This window comes from Saccopteryx leptura, chromosome 1 (assembly GCF_036850995.1).
Source record: "Saccopteryx leptura isolate mSacLep1 chromosome 1, mSacLep1_pri_phased_curated, whole genome shotgun sequence".
NCBI lineage: Eukaryota > Metazoa > Chordata > Mammalia > Chiroptera > Emballonuridae > Saccopteryx > Saccopteryx leptura.
This window is the reverse complement of record NC_089503.1, coordinates 382,110,503-382,135,521: the sequence shown is the minus strand read 5'-3', so window position 1 is coordinate 382,135,521 and position 25,019 is coordinate 382,110,503. Positions and strand designations below refer to the sequence as shown.

The 25,019-nt window shown below is 38.7% G+C and overlaps 1 protein-coding gene across 1 annotated transcript in view; it reads left to right on the top strand.

Annotated features, from left to right (window-relative positions):
- Window positions 1–25,019, top strand: part of ZFAND3 (zinc finger AN1-type containing 3) — a 301,844-nt gene that overhangs the window by 67,702 nt on the left and 209,123 nt on the right. Inside the window, exon 2 of the mRNA XM_066359506.1 lies at window positions 14,910–14,950. Within this exon, the coding sequence (XP_066215603.1) occupies window positions 14,910–14,950 (41 nt within the window). The remainder of the gene's footprint in view (window positions 1–14,909; window positions 14,951–25,019) is intronic.

Sequence of the window (25,019 nt, the reverse complement as noted above, 5' to 3'; positions counted from 1 at the left end):
TGTATTGTATACTTCATATGAATGGAATCATACAATTTGTGGCTTTTTGTGTCTGGCTTCTTTGTATATTTTTAAGGTTCTTCTGTGTTTTAGCACACAATTACTATTGATACTTCATTCCTTTTTATTGCTGAATAATAATCCATTGTGTATCTACACCATCATTTGTTTATCCATTTATCAGTTGATGAACATTTGAGTTCTTTCTACTTTTGGCGGTTATGAATAGTGCTGCCACAAACTTGCATGTACAAGTTTTTGTTTGAAAACTTGTTTTAATTTTTGGAGGGTATATACCTATGAATAGAATTTCTGGTTCATGTGGTAATTCTATACTTAACTTATTGGGGAACTGCCAAACTTTTCTGCCAAACCATAGTACAGTGAGTGACACCTACCAATTTATGAGGGTTCCACTTTCTTTTTTAGATAAATGTCTATTCAAATACTTTACCCTTTTTTTCTAGAGAGATAGATGGAGACATGAAGGGAGAGTGAGAGAAGGAGGAGAGAAATAAGAAGTATCAAGTCATAGTGGCTTCACTTGAGTTGTTTGTTGATTGCTTCTTGTGTGCCTTGACTGGAGGCTCAAGCCGAGCCAGTGACCTCTAGCTCAAGCCAGCCACTTTAGGATCAAGCCAGCGACCTTTGGGCTCAAGCCAATGATCCTGGGATCATGTCAGTTATCCCATGCTCAAGCTGATGAGCCTATGCTGGCGACCTCAAGGTTTTGAAGCTGGGTCCTCAGCATCCCAGGTTGATGCTCTATCCTCTGTGTCACCACCACTCAGGCTCCTTGGCCCATTTTTAACCTGATGTCTTCCTCCCTGCTTTCCTGTCTACACTAGCAGATAACCAAATTTATTTCTTTCCAAATTATCATTATTTTATATTGATTTTTTTCAGGTCATAGACGGTTTCTTTGTAGCTTTGTTGTTAAAGTATGTATTTTATTGAGGTATAATTTATATACCATAAAATTCATGCACTGTAAGTTTACAGTTTGAAGATTTTTAGTAAATTTATAGTGTACCACTGTCATCACAGTTCAGTTTTAAAACATTTTTGTTGCCCTGAAAAGTTTCTTTAGGAATGTTGGTGGTAAATTTTGGTTCCCACCTTTAGGCAACCACTGATCTACTTTCTGTTTCTATAGAGTTGCCTTTTCTGGATATTTCACATAAATGCAATCATAGGATATAAAAAGACTAGTTTCTTTTGTTGAGGTGAATGTTTTTGAGGTTCATCCAAGTTGTATGTATCTGTAGTGTTCCTTTTTATTGCAGAATATTAAGCCCATTCTGTGGATAATATCACATTTATATATTCATTGAATGACAGGTGGACTAGGTAGCTTGATAGACAACTGGATTAAAATTCAGACTGTCTTATAGTTTAGAAAAGTTGGTGAATATACATGGTGGTATGGTATTTAGCAGGATCAAGGCAAAATAATATTCTTAAAAAAAAAAATAAACAGCTGTGGAAATTCAGGATAGAAGTAGAATTAGGTTTATACCAATGGTAGTACAAAGAACCCCAAGGTGATAAGAAAACCAGTTAAATAAGAGTCGGTGGTGCCTTTGCTTTTTTTTTTTTTTTTTAAAGTGAGAGGAGGAGAAATAATGAGACAGACTCCCACATGCGCCCGACCAGTATCCACCTGGCAACCCCTGTCTGGGGCCGATGCTTGAATCAGTTGAGCTCTTCTAGCAGCTGAGACTGACACTATCCTCAGCACCCAGGGCCAACGCTTGAACCAGTCGAGCCACTGGCTGTGGGATGGGGGAGAGAAACAGATGTTCACTTCTCCTGTGTGCCCTGACCATGAATCTAACCTGGGACATCCATAGGCTGAGCCGACGCTATATATGTATCCACTGAGCCAACCGGCCAGGGCCTGCCTTTGCATTTAAATCCATCTGTGAGTTATATAATTGGAATGGTGCTTAAAGAAATCATAGGGCCATTTTCTTTTTACCGTATATGGTATTAGACAGTCACAGTGTAAGCATTTGATGAAGATCTCAGAAAAAATGTTCCAGAGTGAGAAAACTGAAAAATCAGAAAATATTATAGTTTCCATGAGAAGGTTTTAGTGGATATTTAGCCTAAATATAATTGATGGAGAGTTTAATAGTTCTCTTATTATTTTATATGTGAATATATTTATTGTGTGATCATAGATTCAGAAACTGTCACTGGTCAGAGGTTACTGGTCTCAATAACTTACTTTGGGTGGGAAAATCCAAACAAGGTCACACATTCAAGCTAGGCCCTTTCCTCCCAGGTCACTGCCCCTGTACAGTAGCCTGTGTCCTTACATCGATGACGAGATCTTAAGGCATTTATAGCAGGAGGAAGGTTATAAAATAAGACATTAGAAATTCATGATTTTGAGGGTTGAGAGGCAATGTAATATGAGACAAAGAGAAGCAGTGTAATCTCTGGTGATTATTGAACAGGGATACTTTAGATTAAGTCTTAGTGAAGTAGAGACAGAAAAGTACTCTTGAGTTTCCTTCTTATTCTTTTGTCTTTTTCTGCTGGGGGTTATAACCACCTAGGTTGATTACATGGAGAATTTTCTTTTGCAGACTTTGGTCAGTCTTGTATTTTGTGGTGAATGATAAAACAGGAGATGGACATTTTGAACTTTGAACTTATTTCCTTTCCAGTGAGTATTGGACTGGAAATAAAGAGAGTAGTTTCTCTTCTGCTATCACCTTTCAACCATTTCTCATCTAGATTCAAGGTAGCTGGATTCCTGAGCCTTTTACCTACCCCCATGAGAACAGCCTAGTAGACAGATATAAAATATATGAAACGTTTAGAATTCAAACAAGTGAATGGTTCTACTATTGAAGTATAACAGACATTTTTTAATGTCAGTGACATTGCATGCACATTTAAATTTTTCTTGTGTTTATTGCTAGATTCTGTTTTCTCCTCGTCCATTACTTGTAAATGTTCTGTGTCATCTTACCTGAATTACATGATACAACAATGATCTAATATTTCATAAATATGGATAAGTGAATGCCTTTGCTTGCAAACCTAAAAGATTCTTCATAAATGCACACTTTACCAGATGAAGCAGAAATATTTGCCACTTAGGACAGATGCTTATTTAATTTTTCAGTAGTTTTTATGAAATGATGATCACAAAGATGATGGAAAATGCAAAGCTCACTCTTTTGTCTTAGAAGAAGTGGTTCTTAGTATAATTACTAACCCATTACAGAAGTTTCATAACCATTTAATTATGTTTACCACCATTCAAGGGAAAACACTCTGACCTCCATAAATATAGTGTCCTCTCACCCCTACCCACATGGCTAGCCACGAGAAAATAGGGCGTTGTTATTTCTCTAGCTTCCATAACAGATGTTTGGGAGGTTTTTCATAGCAACATGAAGAAATGGAACAGCATTAGTACCTAATGTAGTATAGAATTTAAAATTATTGTTTTCTTTATTGAGCTGTAATTTATATAAAATGAGATGCATTATCTTAAGTATATAACATAATAAATTCTGATAAATGTTTATGCCTATGTAAATCATCACCCACATATGGAACGTTTTTATCATTCCAGAAAGTTGATATAGAAGTCTAAAAAAACTATAAAGTGGGTGGGAATAGTTTGTGAGAAATTTAATAGTCAACTTGTATACAGTATTTTCAGGTAACTGGACAACAGTAAATAGTCTTTTTTCTGCTATTTTCTGTACTGTAAAAGTGAATTTTGCTGAGCATTAGTTTTACTCTGGTAATATAGGGTTTGAATTTCTTAAAATATCCTATATATTTGCAAATGAGGAGATCCACATATAAGGCAGTCCTCCATTTTTTCAGTAAGAAAAATAAGTGTTTTGATGAACTTGAATATAGAAACTTTTAGGGGTGTAGATGAAATAGTTAAATGTCTAGTTAAAATAGGAATTGCACATACATGTTTAAAAATTTTTTTCTTTAGCTTTTTATTTTGAGTTAACTAGATTTACATGCAGCTGTAAAAAAAATATACAAAGATCACATATACTTTTCATTCAGTTTACCCCGGTGGTAACTGCACATACATATTTAAAATCACAGGTTATATAAAATTATATGTAGTGTTACATATGTTCCTAATATAACTTTTGGGTATCTGCTGATTGTTCTCTAAGTCAGGATATAAAATATTAATGTACCATCATTGTCCTGAATGCAAACTTAACCTTCAGAGTACTAGTTGAAGCTCTTATCCCTTTTTTTAAAGATTTACCCATCCCCCAAACCTTTCCCTGTTTGACACCCATCACTTTGTTCTCTATATCTGTGGATCTGTTTCTGTTTTTTTCTTCTTCTTTTTTTTAGATTTCATATACAAGTAAAATAATATGGGATTGGTATTCTCCGCCTGACTTATTTCACTCAGGTTTTTTAATAATACCCTCTAGGTTCATCCGTACTGCTGCAAATGGCAATGTTTTTTATCTTGTTTCTGGCTGAGGAGTATTCCAGTGAATATATACACATCATCTTCTTTATCCATTCACCCACTGATGCACAGTCAGGTTGTTTCCATACCTGGCTCTTGTGAATGATGCTGCAGTGAACATAGGGATGCACATATCTTTTTGAATTAGTATTTTTGTTTTCTTTGGATAAATAGAAGGAGAATTGCTGGGATGTATGGCAGCACCATTTTTAATTTTTTTGAGGAATCTCCATACTGTTTTACATAGTGGCTGCACCAATTTGGATTCCTAGCAGTTGTATACTGGGATTTCTTTTTCTCCACACCCTCAGCAGCACTTATTTTTTTATTTTTTTTATTTTTAGCATGGAGGCTCCATGGAGCCATCCTCAGCACTCAGGGCCATGCTCTAACCCAGTGGTAGTCAACCTGGTCCCTACCTCTCACTAGTGGCAGTTCCAGCTTTCATGGTGGGCGGTAGCAGAGCAACCAAATTTAACTATTGTAAGTTGTTTTATAAAGATTTATTCTGCCAAACTTAGCGAAAATCTGACATAAAGTACTTGGTAAGTAATTATTATTATATGCTTTAACTTGCTGTAACTCTCCTTTATAAATTTTATAAAGTAAAGTTACTTCCCTACTTTATAAATCACCATACTGTGGAACCGGTGGGCAGTTAGAAAATTTTACTACTAACAGAGATACAAAAGTGGGCGGTAGGTATAAAAAGGTAGACTACCCCTGCTGTAACCAATTAAGCCACTAGCTGTGGTATGGGAAGGGGTGGGGGAGGGGGAGAGAAGCAGATGGTTGCTTCTCTTTTGTACCCTGACCGGAAATCAAACCAGGGATATTTATATGCTGGGCTGATGCTTTATTCCCTGAGCCACCAGCCAGGGCCAAGGCTTTTTATTGCATTGCTTTCTCAATGGCCTTTAACTCGTTCAGTAGTGAGTTGTTTTCAGGCTCACTGACGCCCCAGGAGTGAGTTTTCAAAAAATGAAATTAGTTCCAGTTCAGTTTTATTAATTTATAATTATGTTTGATAACCAATTTATGGAAACAAGAACATACATTTGCCTTTTAAAAATCTTGCCTTACACATTTTTTTTTTTTTTTTTTTTACAGAGAGAGTCAAAGAGAGGGATAGATGGATAGACAGACAGGAATAGAGAGATGAGAAGCATCAATTACTAGTTTTTTGTTGTGCATTGCGACACCTTAGTTGTTCATTGATTGCTTTCTCATATGTGCCTTGATCGTGGGCCTTCAGCAGACCGAGTAACCCTTTGCTCAAGCCAGGGTCCAAGCTGGTGAGTTTTTGCTCAAACCAGATGAGCTCGCACTCAAGCTGGTGACCTTGGGGTCTCGAACCTGGGTCCTCGACATCCCAGTCTGATGCTCTATCTACTATGCCACTGCCTTGTCAGGCCGTTACACATTTTAAAATTTTTTTTATTTATTCATTTTAGAAAGGAGAGGGGGGAGAGAGAGGAGAGAGAGAAGGTGGGGAGGAGCAGGAAGCATCAACTCCCATATGTGCCTTGACCAGGCAAGCCCAGGGTTTCGAACTGGCGACCCTAGCATTTCCAGGTCGACGCTTTATCCACTGCGCCACCACAGGTCAGGCCCCGTTACACATTTTTAAAATAAAAGTTTTTGTACGATCGTCCTCTGGATGGTCAGGAGGCACGAGAACGTATTGATACATTAACGTTTGTACTACTCACAGGATTAAAGGAACACCTTTTTTAATGGCAGCTATCTATTGTAATCATGAGATCACTCTTCAGAAATGTCTGAAATCTGTGTTTAAAACTATATATTACTCCCTTTAAAAGCTTGTTTGGTGTAAAAACCTTGACAAAGCATCCAACACTAGTGCTATCTGATACTCTTCGAGACTTCAGTGTTTTGCCCAGTGATGAGAACTTGACTCTCTCTCCCCTTTCATAGATTCTTATTGGATAGATGCAGCTGGGAGTTTGATTTCACTGACTTGATCTTCCTCTTTTGAAATCCCACATGCCACATGCCATTTCCCTGGGTGTGACTGTGCACCTGGGTTTGTTTAGTCCAGGTTTTGGTGAAGGTCAGCCTTCCTCCCTTTCTCCTTTCTCCTTTTTCTTTCCTACCTTCCTTCTCTCTCCTTCTTCCCTCCCCTCCCACCCCTCCCTCCCTTCTAACCTCCTTCTTTCCTTCCTTCCCTCTCTCCTCTCTCTTCTTCCCTCCCTCTGTCCTCCCTCCTTCCCTCCTTCCCCTCCTTCCTTCCCTCCCTCTGCTCCCTCCTTCCCTCCTTTCCTCCCTCCTTCCCTCCCTTCTTCTTTCCTTCCCTCCCTCTCTCCCCTCCGCTCCCTCCCTCTCTCCTTCCCTCCTTCCCCTCCTCCTCACTTCCCCTCCTCCCCTCCTCCTCTCTTTCCCCTCCTTCCATCCCTCCCTCCTTCCCTCCTTCCCCTCCTCCTCTCTTCCTCTCCTCCTCTCTTCCCCTCCTCCTCCTCTCTTCCCCTCCTCCTCCTCTCTTCCCCTCCTCCCCTCCTCCTCTCCTTCCCCTCCTTTCATCCCTCCCTCCCTTCCTCCTTCCCTCCTTCCCCTCCTCCTCCTCTCTTCCCCTCCTCCCCTCCTCCTCTCCTTCCCCTCCTTTCATCCCTTCCTCCCTCCTTTCTTACCTTCCCCACTCCCTCCTTCCTGCCCTCCATCTTTCCTTCTCTCTCTCTCTCTCTTCCTTCCTTTCTCCCTTTGTTCCTCCCTTCTATGTTGGTAGTTAGTATAAATTTATTGGTGCTTACCTCAAAAGTAAAGATTTAATTGTGAAGCAATTCCTTATTTTTGAAGAAAAATTTGGAGCATATATGGTAAGACAGCTGCAGCTACTATATATATTGTGTTAGAGTTGATGGTGTCATTAATTATCTCTTTTGTGGAAAAATTATTTGGCATTTTTATTTAGTTCTCACTGTATTTTCTTCTGCTTTAATTTTTATTCATTTTCCTTTTAACTAGTTTACTGATGGCCATGCCTACGTAGTTTTGTTAAATAGTGCTGGATTAAGCTTTTATTAGTAATCTGTACAGGACCACAGATGATAATTGACTTGTTTTATATCTATGTTTCGTTTTAGTTCAGGGATTTAAAACACATAAAACGAGAGGCATATTTATGCTATGCCCTTGTGTTTGAATTTGGGTATAAAATGTTAAGCCACTGTTCATTATAGTACCTCAGTTGGAATTTAGAATGTTACATTGAAATTAGTTTTTAAAGTAGCATGACCCGTATTGCTACATTGTAGAAACTAATCTCCATTATTAGCAACTAATTTTCATTGTAATATTCCCTAGAGAAGAAAACTTGACAACCCTGACAGGGTAGCTTGGTTGGTTAGAGTGTCATCTCTATATGCCAGGATTGAGGATTCAATCCCTGGTGAGCATACAAGAATACAAGAATCGAGCAGTGAATGTATAAATAGAAGGAACAACAAATCTCTCTCCCTCTCTCCCTCCCCCACTTCCTTTCTGTAAAATCAATAAAGAAACATTAAAAAAACATTGCAGACATCATCTGAGTGATTTAGAGTGATGTGTAACAGCTCAGACAGGCTGAATGCACTGTCTAAAGCCTCCTTTGTCACTGCCAGCTAGGATGTCATCTTTTTGGACTGACCCTTTTCATGTTGTTTGGGATGAGCAGAGAGTGATGATTTAGTAGAGTGGTTTGCTGCTTAGCTGTTGAAGGAAATCAGACTTTCTGGTTCTAAAATGTATGACGTGGCATACAGATTTTTTCTAATCTTTGTCATCTAGTCTTACCTCTAAGCCAATTGGAAGGAAAAGAGGACGCGGTGTTGCGGTTTATTTTTTTCTTCTTTTTTCACCTGCCTTTCCTCCCTTCCTCTGGATTATTAAAAAACATTGAATTAGGAAATGTGACTAGTTGGTTTTTGCTGAGAAACCAATCAGCAATCCCTCTGCCTGACTTGTAGTGGTGCAGTGGACAAAGCATCGGCCTGGAATGCTGAGTTCCCCAGTTCGAAACCCCAGGCTTGCCCTAGTTAAGGCACATACGAGAAGCAGCTACTGAGTTGATGCTTCCTGCTCCTCCCTCCTCCCTCTTTTGTGTGTGTCTCTCTCCCCTCTCTAAAATCAGTAAGTAAAGAAATCTTAAAAAAGAAAAAAAGGAGAGATCCCTTTGTAGTCATAGACTTAGTTTTATGATCTGTACTTAACCTAGAGAAATGTAGGGACCGTAGACTTGAAGGTTTGGTATAGTCATGCATTGGTACTGTTGTTTGTCCTTTTGACTCTTTATTTTTCTTGTGCCTCACTCAGTTTCTTCCCCTTTGTTGGATAAATAAAAGGAAGTGTTGTTGAGGACAGTGATATAGTGACAGAGTTTTTTATTTGTACATTTATATTAAAATATTTGGTGGTGGGACCTGGCATGCATGCATGTGTTTTTCTGGGTGGTAAGAGATTGTGGTGGTGTATGGATGTCAGGAAAATATTACAAATAAAATGTTTCTAGAATTTTCAGAAATTAGGAATTTTATTTTAACTCCCAAGATGAATTAGTTGGAAGGTTACTTTAATATTTAAAAATTAATATCCTTCAAAATTGGAAAATTTTTTATTTCAGAATAAAATGTGATTAAAGTAAGATAGTCATTTCTCCAAGCAAAGATTTGAAAGTAATAATACTTATGCTGGTGAGAGTGGATTAAAGAAGTACTTTCAGATTTTTTAATGAGAGTGTAAATGGGCAGAACTCTGGGAAGTTATTAAGCAATACTTACCAAATCATACTTTTCCCTCTAGTCAGTCTCCTCAGAATTAGTTTTAAAGAAAGTTATTCAAATACTTATGACCAAAGATTTATGTCCAAAGATGCTTATTATAGCAATTTTTATAATAAAAAAATCTGGGGAAAAGATTAAATATCAAACAGGAAGAGTGAGTAAACAAATTATAGTATTAGTATATAATGGAGTATCATAGAGCAACAGGAGTGTTTTTGAAGAATGTTAATGACATTAAGAAATATTAAGTGTAAATATAAAATTATAAATGAATTTTTATTATACAATTCTTTGTGAAATATGTCATATATGGAAAATATGTGATGTATCTCTTAAAGTATAATAAAATACAAACTTTCAATTTTACCATTCTTAATTTTGAATATCCATAGGAAAGAATTATTTCAGAATGTTAACCATTCTTGTTTTGGGGGTAGGATTATCAGTAATCTTTGTTTTTTGCATAAATACTTATGTTTTTTTTCTAAATTCTGTACAAGTAGAATGCGTTTTTAAAACCAGAAAATATTAAACATGATTTATTGAAAGAAGAAAAAATAATTAAGCTGTTTTCCCCCCAACTTTATCTCATTGGAAAGAAACTTCTTGAAAGTGCCTGCCACTTGTTACCTCCTGAGTAACAAATCATGGCTAAATACACAGGGTGACATTATATACCAGTTGTAGCTAATACGGTGTGACAGAGCTCCTAAGAGATGACAGGCAGACAGCTACAGGAATTGTGGACGCTCTGCCTGACCACGATGGTGTTTGAATGACCTTTACAAAATAAGTTTTTAAAATCTGCTTAGATTTTTCAAGGTGCATGCTTTCAAGAGAGGATTCATTTCTTTACTTAAAGTAACAGATAAGTTTTTGGGTGCCTATTAAGTATCAAATAGGAGTGGCCAAGAGGGTCTTTGTTCTGTGACACTTCTAGTGGTGAAAGATACTCAACAAGCAAACAGGTGGGTGGTAATATATGGAGAATGATGGGAAAGAAATAGGAAGAGGGATTGGTTTAAACTGGGTGTTCAGGTGATACCTGCTGAGGAGGTTTGAATCAGGATCTGAGTGACAAGAAAGAACCAGTCTTCAGTGATTTAAGGATGGAGGGGACAACATTGGTAAGAACTTTACAACACATTCTGGAACAGAAGGAAAAGGACAGTGTACTGTGGTAATTGAGAGGAGCCAAATGGTACGAAATGAGGAGGGGAGGTAGGCAGAGCCTGATTGTGAGGAGACTTCAAGGCTTTGGTAAGAAGTTTGAATTTTATATTAAATGTAATAGGAAATTGTGATGGCAGAAAGCAAGGAAGTAGCGTGATCTAACTTGTTTTTAAAAGATTACTCTGGCTGCTATGTGTGAAATCATTGTGAAAGGTCAAGAGTGGGAATGTGGAAACCAATAAAACCTCATTTACACAGGCCCAGTGAGAGTTAATGGTGGCCAGAGGGGGGACATTGACAAAGCAGAGAAGTAGATAGATGTGAGGTCTATTTGGAAATAGAGCTAGTGGATCTTGCTTAGTATTGTGTATGAGCGACTGCTGGAAAGATGGGAATCAAAGTTGGGCTCTAGGATTTTGAGTTGAGCAACTGGGAAGAAGATACTGTCATTTACAAAGGTGGACAAAATGGGTCATGCACAGTTGGGGGGAATATTGAGAGGTCTAGTTTTAAATGTTGGATTTGAGATGTTGAATAAGCAGTTAAATATGTAAGTTTGGAGCAAGGTGAAGAGGTTTGGGATGAGGGTGTACATTTGTAGGTTATACATATATTCAAGTCATGAGACTGCATAAAAATCCCTAAGCAGGAAGTAGAGGTAATGAGGACTGAGTCCTGGGACCTCCAGATAATGTCTTGGTGGAAGAAGTGTCAGCAAAGGTGGCTAAAAGGGAGCAGTTAGGTGGGAGAAAAGCTGGAGGGTGGGGACAGATTTGATCAGGGTCTGAGTGACAGGAAGTCAAAGTAGTTTCAAGAAGAATCTGGTTGAATGTTGCTGAGAAAGGGAGTAAATAGAGATTAGAGACATAACTCTGTGTATTAGTTTACTGATCTGCTGTAACAAATTACCACATATTTGATGGCTTAAACAACAGAAATTTATTCTCTTAAAGTTTGGAGGCTAAAAGTCCCCAAATTTGGCAGGACTGACCTCCCTCCAGGCGAGGGGGCCTAGGGGACAATCCATTCTTTGCCTCTTCCAGCTGCCCCAGCATTCCTGGGGTTGAGACCATATTTCTCCTGTCCCTGCCTCCATCTCCAGTGAGGGCATCTTCTGTGTGTCTCGCTGAATTCCCCTTTCCCTCTCACAAAAGCACTGTAATGTCATTGAGGGCCCACCTGGGTAATACAGGATAATTTGCAAAGACCTTTTTTTTTTTTTTTTGCAATAAGGTGAACTTCAGGGCTTAGGATTTGATATCTTTGGGTGGTCATTATTCAGACAACTAGACCTTGATTTAGAAGCATAGTAGCCACTAGAGATCTTGTGAGGACTATTTCTTTGGAGTACTGGGGACATAAGGAAGTCCTATTTACCTTTTATGTTTGCTGCCACGCGGAGACCTCTGTTTGTTCTCAGACTGTGCCTGTTGATCCCACTGGTTTTCTGTGGACAGCCAGTAGTTGTGAGCCTGTGGTTAGTTTCAAGTTTTACATGTTGAACATGAAAAAGGAACAAAATTCTCAGAAGCCTCTGCCTGTTTTTTTGAGTTCATTGTTGTTGACCCGTGGGGTCCAGGTTAGCACTATCAGTGGCCATTATTTCTATATCCCAAATCCAGTTTATTTCAGATTTCAGACATCTCTGTTTTGATTAAAATATCAGTAGCTGTATTATTTCATTTATAACTAGATTAACCATATTGCTGAAAAATTCCTAAACAAAAAGTGGAATGGATCTCATTTAGGTAATATAAAGATATAGCAGTAGTTTGAAGATGTAAAGTATCTGAGGAGAGGTAACAGGATGCAGAGAAAAATACTAGTTTGCCATTGTTTTCTTACCAGCTTACTCAGATATTAACATTAGTAAACTGGGTGCTGAGCTCCCTCAGTTCTCTGTAGGCTTTTTATGATTCCTGCTGGACAGTGGAAGCAGTAGAGGTGGTGACAAGTTACCCCTGGCTCTGATGGCACTCGTGGATAAGAGGGAGCAGCCCCGTCTGGAGAGGCCTGCTTCCCTGGGCGCAGTGCGAGTAATGGAAGATCTTTATCCTCAGATCTTCTGTGCCTTGGGACTGGCGGCCTTGGGTGGCCCCCTCCTGTGTGTACGTTTTTGGAGGAGAGGGCAGACATTGTGCTTTTACCATGTGAAAGGCTTTACTTTCTTAGGGAGCTGACCTGATTACCATAGTTTAAATCTTTAGTTGTGGGACCATTCTCTCAAATTACTCCTCTCCTTCTGTATGGGCAGCACAGGCCAAAGTTTGACGTAGCGGAGAGAACACAGGCTTTAGAGTTAGAAAGACGTGTTCTTTAACCTTTGGCCAGTTATATACCCTGTTGGAGCCTCTGTTTCCTTATTTGGTAAAATAGGGTTAAAGGCATCTGGCATCATGCTTACCACATAAGTAGGCATGTTAAAAATGGTATATGCAGCCCTGGCTGGTTGGCTCAGCGGTAGAGCGTCGGCCTAGCGTGCGGAGGACCCGGGTTCGATTCCCGGCCAGGGCACACAGGAGAAGCACCCATTTGCTTCTCCACCCCTCCGCCGCACTTTCCTCTCTGTCTCTCTCTTCCCCTTCCGCAGCCAAGGCTCCATTGGAGCAAAGATGGCCCGGGCGCTGGGGATGGCTCTGTGGCCTCTGCCCCAGGCGCTAGAGTGGCTCTGGTCGCAATATGGCGACGCCCAGGATGGGCAGAGCATCGCCCCCTGGTGGGCAGAGCGTCGCCCCATGGTGGGCGTGCCGGGTGGATCCCGGTCGGGCGCATGCGGGAGTCTGTCTGACTGTCTCTCCCCGTTTCCAGCTTCAGAAAAATGAAAAAAAAAAAAAAAAAATGGTATATGCGGGGGAGGGAGGGGCACAAAGAAAAGCAGATGGAAGGTGATGGAGGACAATTTGACTTTGGGTGAGGGGTATGCAACATAATCAAATGTCAAAACAACCTGGAGATGTTTTCTCTGAACATATGTACTCTGATTGATCAATTTCACCCCATTAAAATTAATAATAAATTAATTTTTATTGAAAAATAATGGTACATGCCACTCAATCCATTTCTGTCCATTTATTCATTTGTATGCATTTATTGATACTTAAATTTCCTTACTTCCATTGGTGTCTTTATATTAAAGCAGAGTCTTAAAGAAAGATCTACCTGTTAATAATACCATCTCCTTTGGGAAAGAGAAGTAATGACACCCCCTCCCCAAATTTTGTTACCCTGTGACAGTTACTAACCATTAGATCTTTGGTTCCATTACATTGGAATACAAGATAGTCATCAGAGAATACTTCCTGAGAGAGGCTTTCATTAGTTATAACATTTACTGAGGAATGCAGAAGAGAGTTGATTTATTCCATGTGTAGGAGCAGCTCTGTGCAGAGACTAAGATACTGGGGGGGGGGGGGGGGGAGTTGATGAGGAATGAGGCTGTAGATAGGTCAATTTATCCAACACAGGCGGATCCCAGAGTCTTTTGGAAGAAAGCTGTAGGGATGAGTCCACTTGGGAGAGAATCAGGAAGGGAAACAGCAATGAAGAACTTAACCGAAAAGTTGTTATTGATTCCCCCTTGTTGTGCCTGGGCTGCTGTGTAAGTGACAGGTGCTGTGCTGTGTTGTGAACAAAGATGGCAGCGTGGCTTGTGGAGGTAGCTCAGTCCCGAGGTCACATACTTCCTCTGCAGTTCCCCAACTGCGTGACCCTGGGCAAGCTGCTCACTTGTCACCTGGGCATGAGAGTGTATATCCTTGATTTCCTGAGACCTCTCAATCCTTGTTACATTAGTCATCCCTTGTAGCCAATTGTATGGTGTTTTCCTGGTTATAGAAAATGTTACTATGATATTTTTAAAAGTGCATTTTACAAACAAAGCAATATGGAAACACCCATCTCAGGGATGTTGGGAAGATTATTAAGATAATATATGTTAAGTGCCAATCCACCTTACCATTCAGTGAATTATATTAACAGATGAAAGAACATGAAAAATAACTTGATCGGGAGCATCTGAAAAAAGAATTTTAAACCAGGTCATAATGGGACCAAGATCTGTCACATTATGGAATGTGTACTAGAATGAGGGTAAAGAAGATGAAATAAATGTTCAAATAGTGCTGTGAAGATAAATAAATGTGTGTACGGGGAGAAAGTTGTACCCCTTTACAAAGTTTTCCTCGTCCGTAGTGATAACTTTGTGGTGTGGGTTCCAGTGTGGACAGCGAGGGTGTGGTAGTCGTGTGGGAGAAATTGACTCCTGTGCCATCATCTTAAGCCACTAACCACAACAAATAATTTATTGGATAACTCACAAATACAAAGTGTTACGTTTTGTTTGTTTTTGTTTTATTGTGGGGGAGGTGTGGCTGGTTAGGGACTTATCATTAGTTTATTAGTTCAGTTGCCTGGCCAGTGATACTGAATTTTTAGCTCTTCTTTCTTTTTTTTCTTTTTCTTTTTTGCCCCAGGTCCAGCAAGACTATGAACCTCTGTTCCAAATGCTTTGCTGGTAAGTGCAGAAAAGGATCTTTTATTTACTTTTATTTTTCTCCTTTTGGTTGTTTTTAAGACCTGTCTAAATCTTTTGGGGCTCCTTTGGGTTTATGCATATGGTTTTGTTTCTTAGCTTGTGTGTGAAAGTAGTTTCTCTTCACAAAGGTGCTTCATATATTAGCCTAGGACTATTGAAACAGTCTTCCCTGAGTGAAATGGAATCTTATGTGTACTTGCACCAAACTAACTTTCCTCAATCTACAGTTGTTGGTATATATAGTAGAATTGTGAAAACTTGTGTTATATAGGTTAATATATATTCATGTTTGATCTTGAGTGGTTAATGGTGAATGTTACCTTTACCAATGAGAATGCAAGAGAAAGAATATTTTTCTTTTGGAGTCAGGAAGACAGTCATGCTGAATTAGCCCTTTCTAATCCAGTCCCTTATTGAAATCACCTTAGGTAAGTCACTTTATCTCTTTGGGCCTTCGATTCATCATTTGTAACATAAATGGTTGGGGCTTGCTGATTGCCAGGGACCCTGTTTGACCCCCAGTGCTGACTGGTTGACTCCTTGAATTATGATAACTTCATGAAGTTGAAACCCTTCATGTTTTCTTTTGTTTCTTTTGTTGAAGAACTATATTCATTTTTGTCAAAGATAAACAGAACCAGACATCAAAGTGGTAAAGACAGATCTTAGTAATGTCCTGCTACAATAAGGAAAAGGTTCTGTGGGAACTGAACTCAACTTGGATTTGTGGAGGGGGACTGGGAATTTTAAAGGGAGAGTCAAGCATAGACAGTTGCTCTCTTGGCTCAGTCGAGTCAGGGAAGTGAAAAACCATAAAGATTTGGCCAGTGAAAATGATAAGGCCAGCTGTGTCTCTTAGCTGACAACCATAGAAGTTAGGATTCTGTCCTCCTGCAGAGACTGAGAGACGGAGGCCCTATCCTTCCTGGCCATTCCTTTTTAAAGTGGTGGTTTTCAGCCTTTTCTGTACTTGGGGACCGGTGAAAGTAGAATTATATTAGGGACTGCTAGGGCAGAAATCACCCTGAGTGAATTCAACTAAGATTGTACAACAGCTTTGAAAATAGAAAAGGTCTGGCCTGACCCGTGGTGGCACAGTGGATAGAGCATAGACCTGGGACGCTGAGGTGCCAGGTACGAAACCCCGAGGTCTCCAGTTTGAGCACAGGCTCATCTGGCTTGAGTGTGGGGTTGCCGGCTTGAGTGTGGGATCATCAACATGATCACAAAGTCACTGGCTTGCGCAGGGGGTCACTGACTCAGCTTGAGCCCCCCCCCCCCTGGTTAAGGCACTTATGAGAAGCAGTCAGTGAACAACTACAGTGAAGAACTACAGTGACACCACTATGAGTTGATGCTCCTAATCTCATTCCCTCTCCCCCACCCTCTCTCAGTCATTCTTGCAAAAAAAAAAAAAAAAAAAAAAAAAAAAAGAGAGAGAGAGAAAAGTCTCTGGCATATTCAATTGAAACTTATGTTCAAGGGTATTTAAATGCCATCTTATTTTTTTTGTTTTGTTTTTTTTTTTGTATTTTTCTGAAGTTAGAAGCCTGAAGGCAGACAGACAGACTCCCACATGCACCCGATTGGGATCCACCCGGCATGCCCACCAGGGGGCGATGCTCTGCCCATCTGGGGCATTGCTCCTTTGCAGCCAGAACCATTCTAGCACCTGAGGCAGAGGCCATGGAGCCATCCTCAGCACTCAGGCCAACTTTGCTCCAATGGAGCCTTGGCTGCGGGAGGGGAAGGAGAGGGGGAAGGGTGGAGAAACAGATGGTTGCTTCTCTGTGTGCCCTGGCCGGGAATCGAACCTGGGACTTCTACCACTGAGCCAGCTGGCCAGGGCCTAAATGCCATCCTTTTTAATAGTGTATTCATTCTTTCTGTAACTTCAGATAAATTACAAATCTGTTAAGCAAATCCTTCCTTTAGGGATAATGTAAAAATAATTAACATTCTCGACTTGGGAAGGATAATAATACATCAGAACTCAAAGATGGGAGAGTCTTACTTTAACACTGCCGTGTTTCTAGTTTCCACTCACAGAATAGTTTTAGTCTTAAGAGACACCCACATTTCCAAACAAATGTACAGAACTGTGATGTGAGGAAGAAAAGTATAGGACATGTGACGGTTGATGGGGAAGGCAGGAAAACGACAAGCTCAGAAGTGGGAAAAGTAGTGGATTACTGTGGATTATGGTTTAAAAAGTTTGAACCCACTCAGTTGCAGAAACTCATTAGAAAGTCATTGAGTTATTTGGGACTTTATTTTCTATGCAAAATAGGGCTTGCTCTATCTATCTATCTATCTATCTATCTATCTATCTATCTATCTATTTTTGGTCTTTATGCAAGGGGTTAACTTGCCTAAAAAGAGTTGATTTCTTGTGACCTTTATCCATTCTGAGCTCTTGACTAATTTGGATTACTTGACTTTTTGTGTGAAAGTATGAACCAATCTTGATTGCTGTTATAAAATATACATGAAAAATCAAGCAAAGCATCTAACGGGTAGTTCTGCCTCCTACAAAGGTGGAAATAACATCAACTTTAGTATTATTTTCTATTTGTATGCAACTCATTTTATGAATTTGTGAGTGTTAGATACTAACTAGTCTTTGATATTTAGGGTTATTTAATACCCAACTAACAACGACCTCCTGTACTACTCTGTTGAGGCCCAGCTATTATTAAAACAGTGCTTTTCGCAAAATGATTATGCTGAATAAAAGTATGGATGACAAGCATGCACTATGGCATTATGTCCAGCCCCTTAGAGATGCTTGCTGTGGGTGACAGAGGAGTTGTGGTCACTACGAAATAGCTATTCTCGATAAACTTAATACTACTTTGAAAGGGATTGAACTTGAAGGTATGTCCCGAGGGATGGAGGATTCTTTGCATAGCACTGATGACAGAGCCTTATCAGAAGAAAAGCTTAACATATGTTCAGTGTAAAAAGAACCGGTTGGTCTTGTGGAATGTTCGATAATGGTATGTATTTAATTTTTAATCGCTTTTAATAATTTCTTTAAAAGCTAACACTAAAATATCTATTATTTATAAACTGTTGACAAAGGTACTTTATTGAGAAATCAAAGGAATCAATTTCTTTTAAATTATAGACATGATTTGAACATATGGTTTCATTTAAGACTAACTTAAGAAACATGTGGCTTTGGCCAGTTTGTTCAGTGGGTAGAGTGTCGGCCCGACATATGGATGTTTGTGTTCAATTCCCAGTCAAGGCACACAAGAGAGGTGACCACCTGCTTCTCTCTTCCTCTGTCTGCCCCTTCTCTCTCTCTTCTCCTCCCACAGCCAGTGGCTCCGTTAGTCCAAGTGTTGGCCTCAGGTGCTGAGTATAGCTCGGTTGATTCAGTCGTCAGCCCCAGACTGGGGTTGCTGGGTGGATACTGGTCAGGGCGCATGTGGGAGTCTGTCTCACTGTTTCTCCTCCTCTCATGTATAAAACAAATAAATTACAAAAGAAACTTGTTATTCTGTGAGTCACATAAAGTTGGATATATAAGGGAGAGACAATTATGCACAGTGCAAAAAGCTTTTCTTTCTTTTTTAAAGAGTTTCTTTTAAAAGGAGTACTTTTAATTCTGTGTTGTTTACAGAAAGGGACATGACTAGAAGAACTAAAGTGTAAGAAGTTTCTTATTGGTTGAAGATTAAATTAAATATGCAGATTAATTATCTCTTAAGTTATAAGCTAATTGTGAAGTTATTAAATTTTCTGAAAATTAGCTTCAGTGTTATTTTTAAAACATGTATTTCTTGGTGGGAAGATAGTTAAGCTTACCTTTATTTCATGGTAACTTATGCCTTGTACCTCATTATTAGTGAAGAATATTGCAATAAAAAATAATACACGTCATATAGGAAGCACATTCTAGTATGACTTTACAGTTGTGTACTTAGTTTTATAGGAATCTATCTTCAGGTATCTGTTCAAATGAGTAATCTTAGATGCTGGGTTCTGTTTCTTAACCTTGGAGAAAATATTGTTATAATTAATATATTTCTGTTACTAGCTTTCGTCAGCTGGGACAAAATACAGTATAGAATTTCATTTCCATTTTTATTTGTTGATATTGTCATGTAGTTATTGTTTTAAATTCAAAATGGACTGCAGAGAGGCTATAAGGGATTGAAATAAGCACTATTAAAGTAGGATTTTATTTTTCCCATTGCTTCATACTTTGTATCCCATCTGAAATTACCAAGCTTGTTCATTGCTGTCAAACTTTCTATCTAGATCCAAAGTGTTAATTGAATAATAGAGTTCCATAATTTCTGCTTTTAACTAAACATTTTGGGAGTGTTTTTCCCTTTAAAAATAACATAGGGACATTAAATGCTGATTGAGAAGACTACAAAGCAGTACATTTTAATTAGACTACACATAATTTATATGTATATAGTTGCGTGGGATGAAGCTGAAAGAAGGTACATGAAAAGTTTAATTTTGGTAATAGCAGAGTAGGAGTATTTGAAGGAGATTTTAATTCAATTTGATTTTGTTTGTTTCTATCATCAATTTTCAACAGGTATGTCCCAAGAATTTTTAAAACATGCAATACCTGATTATACAATCAGGGGCATTGATCTCTTTTCCCTTAGATTTGTTAAATTAAAAAAATAAATGACAAGAGCCAAAACAACAATAGCGGTCTGGTATGAATGAATTAAAATTAACACCTATTTTTTTTTTTGTCAGATCAGCAAAAAATATTTTTGGTGTGCTGCAGGATCTTAGTAATTAGTTTATGTGTGCCATTAGATGAAAAAGGTTGAAAATCACTGGTTTTTATTATTAATCTAATTATAAAAATTAGAAAATTCAAAAACTAAAGTGGAAAGGGAATAGTTTCTTTCTGGATGAAGCAAAGTAAAGCTGGCTGTCGCTCACAGCGCAGGGAATCTAAATGTTGGCATCCAAGGTGAGAATATGGCAATGCCGACTATAGGGTGGAATGGTAGGCAGACCAAAATGAGAACATTTGTCTTTGAGGTGACTTGAGTTTCATGGTTATTTCTAGAACAGGGTAAAAAATTCCTATTTCATAGTCAGTAAATTAAAACAATTTTGAATGAACCTGCAGCTCTTACAGCTTGGAGTTACACTCTAATCTCTTAACTGCTTTTATTCTCTCTTAGAAATTGAGTAGAAGTGGCCTGATTCAAGTAACTTAAAAAAATTTTTTTTTTTACAGAGACAGAGAGAGAGAGTCAGAGAGAGGGATAGATAGGGACAGACAGACAAGAATGGAGAGAGATGAGAAGCATCAATCATCAGTTTTTCGTTGCGGTACCTTAGTTGTTCATTGATTGCTTTCTCATGTGCCTTGACTGTGGGCCTTCAGCAGATCGAGTGACCCCTTGCTTGAGCCAGCGACCTTGGATCCAAGCTGGTGAGCTTTGCTCAAGCCAGATGAGCATGCGCTCAAGCTGGTGACCTCGAGGTCTCAAACCTGGGTCCTCCGCATCCCAGTCCGATGCTCTTCACTGTGCCACCACCTGGTCAGGTTCACGTAACTTTTGAAAGGGAAGAATTTTAGGTTACAGCTGAATTTTAAGGATCTGCAGTAAGAGGAACAGAGCGAATCTGAAAATTTAAGGATGGTACTTCTTGTCATGCATGATTCCTTTCAGAAATTGTACCCGTCAGGAAGATGGTGTTACGCCAATTATTAATAGTTATATTTTAGCAGGAGCAGTATGCTTTTCATACTTCGATTTTTTTTTTTTTTTACTTTATAAGATTTTACTTACTGTTTTCAGAGAGAGAGAGAGAGAGAGAGAGAGAGAGAGAGAGAGAGAAGGGAGGAGAAGAGCGGGGAGCATCAACTCATAATAGTTACTTCTCCTGTGTGCCTTAACTGGGCAAGCCCAGGGTATCACACCAGCAACCTCAGCATTCCAGGTTGACATATACCTTGATTTTTCAAATCATCTTTGTCCAGAAGAAAGACATCTATTTATATATGTATGTATGTATTTTTTAGAGAGACAGAGGAGGGAGATGAGAAGCATCAGCTTGGAGGAGAGAGATGAGAAGCATCAGCTTGTAGTTGCTTCACTTTAGTTGTTCATTAATTGCTTCGCATACGTGTCTTTGCTGGGGGTGGCGGAGGTAGGGCTCAAGCCGAGCCACTGACCCCTTGCTCAAGCCAGTGATCTTTGGGCTCAAGCCAGCGACCTTGGGATCTTGTCAAGGACCCTGTGCTTAAGCCAGCAACCCCGTGCTCAAGCAGGCAACCCAGGGTTTTGAACCAGGGACTTCAGTGTCCTGGGTTGATGCTCTATTTACTGTGCCACCACCAGACAAGCTGTTTTTAAAATGGAACATTTGGAATAGGGTATGTCTGTCTGTCGATTTTTGTGATTCTCTTGACTTGATTACTGTTGTAGACTCTGATTTTAAAGCTGAAAGTCCAAGAAAGATTTAAGTATAATACACTGGTTATGTATTTATTGAAAAGAGACAGTTCAGCTCATTGGATTCTCTGTCATTGTGTCATCCGTTGGAGGGAACTGTCTGCTGTGGTTTCTGAAAAATCATAATATTGTACAGAGAGAATAATAAACATCCACAAGCCAACCCAGAATTAATAAATGCTAACATTTGGGCATTTTTTTTCTTTATAACATATTTTTAAAGGGAACTAAAATCTCAATTTTCTTTTACCTCAGTCATCCTCTTTCTACTTCAGAGACAGTTACTATCCTTCTTATCCTTGTATTTATACTTTTATTAATAATGGTAATTTATATAAACAATATATGATTCTGTTTTAAAAATGTATAAGTAGTATATTGCACTAGACTTTTTAATGCACATTCTTTTTTAATAATGCTTTTAGAAAACACTCATGATGATACATGGGGCTCTAGTTCATTTTAACTGTTACAGTATTCTATTATAATTAATATCCTGATTTACCTGAAACAGTCTCAGTTTTTGTACCAGTGAACATCTGTAATAACATCCTTTTGTATTCCTCAGTGTGGTTGCTGAATTATTGGTCATCCTCAGTATGCTACTCCCCAGTTTATCTACTCCCTTGTTGATGGAAGTTCTTTTCAACTACTGTTTTAATGTCACCATTGCAACTTCATGTTTTCTCCATTTTTTTTTAACACTTGTTTGAATATGGTAAGATTGTTTCTATATTAGAAACCTTATTCTTTGTGGGGTAGCTTCCTTGTTCTCAAATGAAAGCAAGACAAGGGAGGGCCGCAGGTCTTTCACTGAATAGTAAAGTCAAACTCCGCAGCCTTTTCTGACCTCTTAGTCTTTTGCCGTTTCTTACCAGTGAGCATTCTTAAGTTGGGTGGCTAATTGTTATGCTTGTCAAGATGAATGAAACAGTGTGTATAATGTTATGGAAATTATATCAAAAATAATTGTTGCACTTGTAATGGGAAACAAAATGTTCAGTGTTCTAAATAGCATACAGGCAGTTCCTTTTAGGCTTTAAGTAGAAAAATTGTGACCATGTGTCAGTATTTTAGGCGAAAAGAAAGAAATTTAATAGTCACTGCGTCTTTTAAGATAGTTTGACTGTCATTTCGCTTTAATTTCGCCTCGTTTGTCTAAAGCTGTGGTCTCTGTACTGGTGCATTAGGTTATGCATTGAGGCATTGAGAGAAAATTTTAGAATTTCTACTTACATTTGTTTTTATCACCCTTATATATTGTTAATTTTTATAATGTACACAATCTTATTGCTACTAATTTCCTAGAGTTGCCATAACAAGTTACCACAAACAGTGACTTCAACAACAGAAGTTCATTCACTCACAGTTATTGGAGGCCAAAAGTATAAAATCAAGGTGTTGATAGCAAGGCTGGTTTCTTCTGGAAGTTCTGAGAGAGAAACAATTCCATCCTTTTCCTTTGCACTCCTTGGCTTGGATACACATTACTCCAGTATCTACCTTCATCTTCACATGTCCTTCTTGTCTGTGTCTCTTTTACTATCTTTTCTAAGGACAATTATCATTGAATTTGGGGTCCACCTCTTATGTAGGGTGGTCTTATCTTGAAAGTCTTAATTACATTTGCAAAAGTTCTTTTTCCAAATAAGGTTATATCCATAGGTTCCAGGGGGACTCTTTCTTTGGGGGGCTTGATGGGGACATGAGAATGGGTCATACCATTCAATGCACTGCAGAGTACATAGTTGTTTTTTTAATAGACATATGAGAGGTATGTGCTCAGACTTTTTACTGATGTTGTACCTCTACCAAAGAAGTTTGGAAACCCTTAGTTCTGAGACCTGCTTGGATTAGATGTGGTTGGCTGTTTTTCATGTAATGAGGCATCCTTAAAGACATGAACAGTGACATGAGTTAACTGCTAATATTTCCTATGTTTCGTGTTCTCAGCAGACTAATGCAAACTAAATTGGAATAATGAGACTTGGGTTTATGGAATTCCTTTTGGGTTTGGCAGGAATATGGATTACTATCAGATAAAAGAACCATGAGACTTTTTATGTGCTTCAGTGGTCTTGACTCTACCATGTTACAGACACTTAGAGTATTTCTTGATCTGGCTGTTTCCTTTGTGCTTGAATTAGAGCATTGATTTTCAACCGCAGGTCCGAATCTTCATACAACATCAGGTTAACTCTTTTGCACATCAGCACGAAATTGAAACTCACTGAATTAGAGGTTTGCAATGAGGTTGTTTTTTGATACTTTTCCTGGTTGTAACCTCCTTACACTTAGTCGGCCATAGTGGAAATAGCATCAAGCCATTACTGTATAACTAAAATGTGATCTTTACTATTCAAAATTTTTTGTCAGAAGTCTTACTGCTCAGTGGGTTCTTAGTGTGTAAAGTAGAACTAACTGTATGTTAACAATTGTAACTATTACCAAAGTATTTAAAAAAATTTTAAATTTACTTTTAGACTAAGCATTGGATATAGAGAAGAAAACATACTTTAACTTAAGACTTCTGGTTAGGAGAAAAGTTAACAAGGGTATAAAATCTTTAAAGAGAAATGCCTGAAAAAGGGTAATTAAAGTAGAAGTGGAACAAGAATTAATGTTTGTGAAATAAGATAGAAGAAAGGCACACACAATTATAGCCATGCTTTTAAAAGGCAATGAAGTCTTCTGGCCGGTGGCATGGTGGGTAGAGGGTGCCACCCCAGAGTGCCGAGGTCACTGTGTGAGCCCTGGGCAGGTCACCATGAGAAGCAGTCAACGGCACAACTAAGTGGAGCAAGTTGATGCTTCTTTTTTTTTTTTTAAAGGGTAATAAAATCCTGAGATGAAATAATTGCAACAATAAGATTTCCTGCAGCCCTTTTATATTTTATAGCCATTTTGCACAATATTTATCTCATTTGATCCTCACAACTTTTGGTGATTTTGTGTCTCCATATTTCAGATGAGGAAACTGTAGCTTAAATGGATTAAATAATGTTCTGAAGGTTAAATAAATTTTAAAGCAAAGAACTGATATTTAGTTTTAGGTGTTCAGACTCCAGTTCTAATCTCATACTGTTCAATATCGTTAGGAGTGAATGTGGTAGGTTTAAATGGGATTTGTGAGGGTGTCGCTGGTAGCATTGTTTTGCATTTGTGTGCAGGTTAGAGACATTCGTTTTTCCTGTATATTCTCGTTCAGTTCAGTTCAGTGGAGTTTGTCTTTAGCTCTCCAGGAAAAATCAGAGAAATAGAGAAACAGTGCTGGAAGCTTCCCAGCGTAGCTAATTTGGGAAAGGTTTGTATGTGCAGTGGTGGTGGTGGGGTATGTCTTTGTCTTACATATTTTCTGTTTTGGTGGTGAGATCTTCATATTTTAACATCTTTCTTGTTCTTGTCCATATAACTTTTAGTTCATTAACCTTGCTCTCTGCACAATATAGTGAAGCACCATTTCTAATTTAGTCTCTCGGGTTTAGCTTCTCAGAGGTTTTTAAAAAAATGTTTGGAGGTGTGATTTAATTGCAGGGCTCTTTGCACATTGTCAGCGTGAAGGCGAAGATGAGGTTCATATTTAGACAGTGCAA